General features: G+C 50.3%; 1 protein-coding gene across 3 annotated transcripts in view; it reads right to left on the reverse strand.

The window, feature by feature from the left end:
• Positions 1-1,061: 1,061 nt before the first annotated feature.
• ITGAD (integrin subunit alpha D) overlaps positions 1,062-6,336 on the reverse strand; it is a 32,034-nt gene continuing 26,759 nt past the window's right edge. For all 3 annotated transcript variants that reach the window (XM_017515565.2, XM_017515566.2, XM_037733879.1), the window contains 6 exons: positions 2,468-2,546; positions 2,201-2,308; positions 2,015-2,092; positions 1,705-1,818; positions 1,462-1,563; positions 1,062-1,200 (listed from right to left, as the gene is read on the reverse strand). In XM_017515565.2, coding sequence (XP_017371054.1) covers positions 1,078-1,200; positions 1,462-1,563; positions 1,705-1,818; positions 2,015-2,092; positions 2,201-2,308; positions 2,468-2,546 — 604 coding nt within the window. In that variant the 3' untranslated portion in view covers positions 1,062-1,077. The remainder of the gene's footprint in view (positions 1,201-1,461; positions 1,564-1,704; positions 1,819-2,014; positions 2,093-2,200; positions 2,309-2,467; positions 2,547-6,336) is intronic.

Genomic DNA, 6,336 nt, shown 5'->3' on the forward strand with positions numbered 1-6,336 from the left:
AAAAAAAAAAAAAAAAAAAAAAGAAAAGCTGGGGAAGAGGGCAGGGAAAAAACCTGGGAGTAAGAAGAAGCTGAGAGAGAAGAGGAGACGACAACCAAGCTAACATGTTTGTGTGCGAGAACATTTACGTGAACAACAGTTATCATATATCAAGTTTCTGCTGGCCCCGAGCACAGTAGGTACACACATGACTATAGCAGGACAGCATAGATGCAGGCAGGTCTGTGCACGTGCCCTGGCCTCTCTCACTTCAGCCACTCTATGATATAAGCATTATTATCATTTCAAAAATGATAATAATGGACGCAGTGGCTCACACCTGTAATCCCAGCACTTTGGGAAGCCAAGGTGGGTGGATCACATGAGGTGAGGAGTTCGAGACCAGCCTGGCCAACATGGTGAAACCCTGTCTCTACTAAAAATGCAAAAACTAGCCGGGTGGGGTGGTGTGTGTCTGTAGTCCCAGCTACTTGGGAGGCTGAGGCATGAGAATCTCTTGAACCCAGGAGGCGGAGATTGCAGTGAACCGAGATCGCACCACTGCACTCCAGGCTGGGTGACTGAGACAAAAAAAAGAAAGGGAGAGAGAGAAACAGATCCAGCGATTTGGCTAGACTTGCCTAACATTAAACAGTGAGTACATGATAGAGCCAAAATGTGTGTCCAGGCCTGCTTGCCTCCACAGATACCTGAGTTCTCACTATACCGCCCTGTCTGTAGGAGGCTTGGGTTGGATTCTGGTGATGTCAAGAGTGGGATAAGCCCAGACGCGTTGGCTCACGCCTGTAATCCCAGCACTTTGGGAGGCTGAGGCAAGTGGATCGCCTGAGGATAGATGTTCGAGACCAGCCTGGCCAACATGGTGAAACCCTGTCGCTACTAATAATACAAAAAACTAGCTGGACATGGTGGTGCGTGCCTGTAATCCCAGCTACTCAGGAGGCTGAGGCAGGAGAATTGCCTGAACCCAGGAGACGGAGGTTGCAGTGAGCCGAGATTGCACCATTGCACTCCAGCCTGGGCAACAAGTGGAAACTCCATCTCAAAAAAAAGAAAAAGAAAAAAAAAAGAGCGGGATTAAACACTTGCCTTGTACAGTGCAGCTGTGATGAGCGCCAGCAGCAGCAGACCCCCCACAGAGCTGCCCATGATGAGGGGGATGGCATTGTAGTCCTCGTATTCTTCTATCACGGTCTCCATCTGATTTAGAAATCAGAGAGCCCCGGCCTCCTGCCATCCCAGATGCCTCCCAGGTTCCCCAACGTTTATGTCCCTCCTCTCCTCCCCGAGTCCCTGCTCCAAGGGGTGAGATGCAGCAGCACCCATGCCCTTAGGGACAGCTGTCCTGCCCAGAGACCTTCACCCTCCTCCCCCAGGCTTACAAACCCCCACTCAGCACTGCAGATGGGGCCCCAGGGGCCCTCTTTCCAGCCTGGCCGCTGCCCCCACCACAGTCTCTACCTGAGCGCTCATAAATGCCTCCTGTCCAGGAAGCTGGGAGTACACAGATGTGTCGAATGTAATTTCAGCCATACTCACGACCGATACCTTCTTCTGCGATGTCTGTAAAGGGGTTGGGGAAACCTGTGGAACTGGCTCTGGGGAGGCTCAGAGCTCCGGGGATGCCCTGGCTTACAGATGGGCATAGACACGCCAGGTCCCGCCTGAGTCCGGGGCAGGGGCTCTGCCATTGCACCCACACACCTGGCGGACCCAGTCAAAGCTGAGGTTGCCCTTCAGGGTGAAGTCCAGCTCCTCCTGGATGCTGAAGGAGGGGATGTCACAGCGGAACCGCAGGCAGTCAGCAATGGAGCAGTCCTGGGGGCAGAAGAGGGGTGAAGCTGAGGGGTTCTTCACTGAGGAAGGAACCATAGGAAAAAATATGGTCAGGTTTGGGGTGGGGGACAGATGAACAGTTATAGGACATTTCCCGGGATGACAGTTATAGCAGTACATTTCCCGGGATCCCCCGGTGGGGGCTGATCTTGCAATGGGGGTTCAGGGCCCTTCTCACCAGCATGAGACTTCTGGAAATCTGGGTCAGGAAGTCAGAATGCTGGGGAGATTTTCTCTCTGATACACAGGGGAGACTCTGGGGAGAGAGAAGCACTTAGCCACAGAGTGAGCAACACGTCCCTGGTAAGAGGAGTGCAGTGCTGTGGGATGTCAGTCTGGAGATAGAGGAGAGGCGGGCGGGTACCTGGTCTGGGGCCTCCACGACCGCATCCCACACAGGCACACCGTTCAGCAGGATGGGAGCCCAGAAGTTAACGCTGACGGCCAGACCTCGCTGGCTGAGGTTTTTCACCTGCAGGAAATAAAGGCAGAGCACTATTGTGGTCCCTGGAGCCTCCCATGTCCCACTTCCCTCCTGGCCCTACTCCGAGGCGCCTCTCCATCTTCCCCACCAACTTCCAGCATTCTGCACGCTGTGGAAGGCAAACATGGATACTCCCTAGGCTCTCACGCGGTATCGATGCTCCACCTCTTTCATTTTCTTCTCATCGAAGGTTGAAAAGTTCAAGTACTTGGTGGGTTCTTCCTGCCTGGAGAGAGAGAGCCTGTTGGTGAAAAACAGCCCTGAAACTGTCCCCAGTTGTGCCCTGTCCTACTGCAGAGAGCTCTGTTGGGCCGGGCAGATGTCTCAGGGAAATAATGATGGTCCCACCTGTTGGTGGTGGCTCATGCCTGTAATCCCAGCACTTTGGGAGGCCAGGGCAGGAAGATCACCTGAGCCTAGGAGTTCGAGACCAGCTAAGGCAACATAGTGAGACCCGGTCCCTATTCAAAATAAATAAATGAAAGATGGTCCCACATAACCTCTGCTGCCTCGGCTTCAGCTCCCCTCCCTCCGAAGTCCCTCGAATTGCCCAGATCCGCCAGCTCTGCCCTGCACACCACTGCCTCTTTCACAGCCTCGTAACTTTGCTCAGACTCTTCTTGGAACATTCTTACTCTCTCTCCCTTTGGAAATTTACACTTAAAGGCCCAACTTAAGCCTCAGCCCTCCTACAAACATTTTCCCGTGGAGCAAAGGCGTTTGCATTGCTTTCTCTAATAAGTAGTGGTTGGCCTCTGGTAATGCTTACAGAGACTGCACCAGAATAAGCTAGCCTAAGGGGACTCTAGGAATGAAAGCTGGGTCACTCAGGAAGACATGGAGTGAGGACCCCTTCATGGTGGGAATGAAGAACATAGATTAATCTGTCCTGGGGCAGGACACACGAGCCTGTGGAAGGGACATCAGTGTTCCAGGCGGTGGGTGGGGTCTATCCATCTAACCATCCTTCAGCAAACACAGGCTGTGTGTTGGCACTGGGGATTCAAGTTAAGCCACACTCCCTGCCCTCTCACCACTTAGCATCTAAAGTTTTACTAGAAATGAGCACACTGGCCAGGTGAGGTGACTCATGCCTGTAATCCCAACACTTAGAGAGTTAGGATCGTTTGAGCCCAGGAGTTCGAGACTGGCCTGGACAACATAGAGGGACCTCATCTCTGCAAAAAATTTTAAAAAACAAAAATTAGCTGCACATGGCGGTACACGCCTGTGGTCCCAGCTACTCAGGAGGATGAGGCAGGAGATTGTGTGAGCCTGGGAGGTCGAGGCTGCAGTGAGATGTGACCATACCACTGCCTTCCAGCCTGGGCACAGAGTGAGACCCTGTTTCAAAAAAAAAAAAAAAAAAAAGGCAAAAGCAAGCAGACCAGCAGAGGGGGGGCCTGCACCTCGCATGCAGCAGCCAGACCAGCTGCACAGAAACTCTGGGCCCCAGCACTCTACCCCCCATCAGCCTGATGACGAAGAACACGGGCTCCAATGTCAAACCGCCTGGGTTCACATCTCAGGTCTACCACTTCCTAGCTGAGTCACCGAGGCAAGCCACTTCACGTCTCTGGAGCCTGTAGCTTTTCCCTCTTTAAAATAGGGATGCCAACCATAGCATCTCCCTGTAGTAGAGTTGTGACCAGGGCTTGGCAGTGCCCAGCATACAGGGAGTCCTCCATAAATCTTAGGGTTTATTTTTCCCTAAGTATGCTGGCTGTGTTCTGTGCCCCCTACCCCAAACCCTTCTCTCTCTGTTTCTGTTTTCTCACCTTAAAATCTAGTTCTAAACCTCTTTTCATTTTTTTAAATTTAATTTAATTTTCCTTTTTATTTATTTTTTGTTAGAGATGAGGTCTTACTATGATGCCCAGGCCGGTCTTAAACTCCTAGGCTCAAGTACTCCTCCCACTCATGCCTGTAATCCCAGCACTCAGCCTCCCAAAGTTCTGGGATTACAGGCATGAGCTACCATGCGCAGCCTAAGCCTGTTTTCAGGTCTAAGTAAACCACCCAGCTTTCCCCAGTCTTCAGAGGGGCGTGCTATGTACGGCTGTGGGCACAGACTCTGCAGCCAAACCGTCTGGGTCTGATTCCTGATTCTGTTGCTTACTTGGAGATTGAAAGGGGCAATGTATTTCAGTTCTTGATATCTTTGTCAGTGAAAATGGGGATAACAATTTAATTATTGGGAGAATCAAATAAATGTAAATACATGTAAAGTATTATGACGATGCAAGAAAACCACCATAAGACAACAGCAACATAAAACAATGCCTGGCATGGGTATACATAACTGTAAGCTCTTATTGTAAGTATTTTCCCGTGGATAGAAAGGGAAACTTCTATGTGGCTTGAAAGGAGAATGATACTCCTTGATCTCCCTCCCTCCTTCCCCTAATAACTTCATACATCAGAAGCAACTGCAGCCAGGCATGGTGGCTCATGCCTGTAATCACAGCACTTTGGGAGGCTGAGGCAGGTGGATCACCTGAGGTCGGGAGTTCAAGACCAGCCTGACCAACGTGGTGAAACCCCGTCTCTATTAAAAATACAAAAATTAGCCAGGCATGGTTGTGATGCTTGTAATCCAGCAACTCAGGAGGCTGAGGCAGGAAAATTGCTTGAACCTGGGGAGTGGAGGCTGCAGTGAGCCCAGATTGCACCACTGCCCTCCAGCCTAGGCGACAGAGCGAGACTCCATCTCAAAACAAAAAAAACAAAAGCAGAAGCAGCAAACTCTGTCCCACGGCAATATTACAGGCTTTCAGTCACAGTGTGTGGGATGTCTCGCTCTGCGTCCAGCCTGGCCTGCCCCTGAACCTCCACCCCCCTGCAAAGAACCCTCTTGCCCTCAGCCCTATACTCACCCTTCCTGTGCTGCCTCAGCTGGGCTCTTAGAGACCTTCCCAACAGTTTCTCACACCTCTGCCCCACTCTGAGTTTTATAGAAACCTGACCTTTTCTTTCCTCTGTGTGGTGACAGCCCATATCCTGTTGGGCACAAGCTCCCCAATTCAGGGTGCTCAGAAAAGCCTTGATCTCCATCTAGCAGCTTTGCTTCAGCATATTCACACTTAGTACAAAGGACAGGATTTGTTTCATGTTTAAAAAAAAAAAGAAGAAACAGCTTCCCTTTTGGAGGGAGAGGGGGAAAGTCTCCGCGGTGGCAAAGTGTGTGTGTCCCACCAGCAAGTCAATTTCAAGAGAAGCAGCAAGAGCTATGTATATATTATTAGGTTACAAATACACCAAGGATACATTCCGAGAAATTCATCATTAGGCAATTTCTCTCTCTCTCTCTCTCTCTCTCTCTCTCTCTCTCTCTCTCTTTCTCTCTCTCTCTCCTCTCTCTCTCTCTTTCTCTCTCTCTCTCCTCTCTCTCTCTCTCTCTCCCTCCCCTCCTTCCTTCCTTCCTTTTTTTTGACAGTCTTGCTCTGTCACCCTGGAGCTGGAATGTAATGGTGCAATCTTGGCTCACCACAATCTCTGCCTCCCAAATTCAAACAATTCTCCTGCCTCAGCCTCCCCCGTAGCTGGGATTATAGGCACATGCCACTGCCCCAGCTAATTTTTGTATTTTCAGTAGAGACAGGGTTTCACCATGTTGGCCAGGCTGGTCTTGAACTCCTGACCTCAGGTGATCCTCCTGCCTCGGCCTCCCAAAGTGCAAGGATTACAGGTGTGCGCCCCACACCTGGCCTTAGGCAATTTCATCACTGTGAAACCTCATAGTTTGCAAACCTAGATGGTAGAGCCTACTGCACAGCTAGGTGATATGGTGTAGCCTATTGCTCCTGTACTACAAACCTGTGCGGCATATTAATCTACTGGATATTGTAGGCAATTGTAACACCATGGAAAGTATTTGTGAGTCTAGACATTTTTAAAAAGGCAATCAGTTGCACTATAATGTTACAACTGCTATGACATCACTAGGTGATAGGAATTTTTCAGCTCCATGATAATTTCCATCGTTGACAGAAACTTTTTTTTTTTTTTTTGAGACA

Source organism: Cebus imitator, unplaced genomic scaffold (genome assembly GCF_001604975.1).
Source record: "Cebus imitator isolate Cc_AM_T3 unplaced genomic scaffold, Cebus_imitator-1.0 Scaffold552, whole genome shotgun sequence".
Lineage (NCBI taxonomy): Eukaryota > Metazoa > Chordata > Mammalia > Primates > Cebidae > Cebus > Cebus imitator.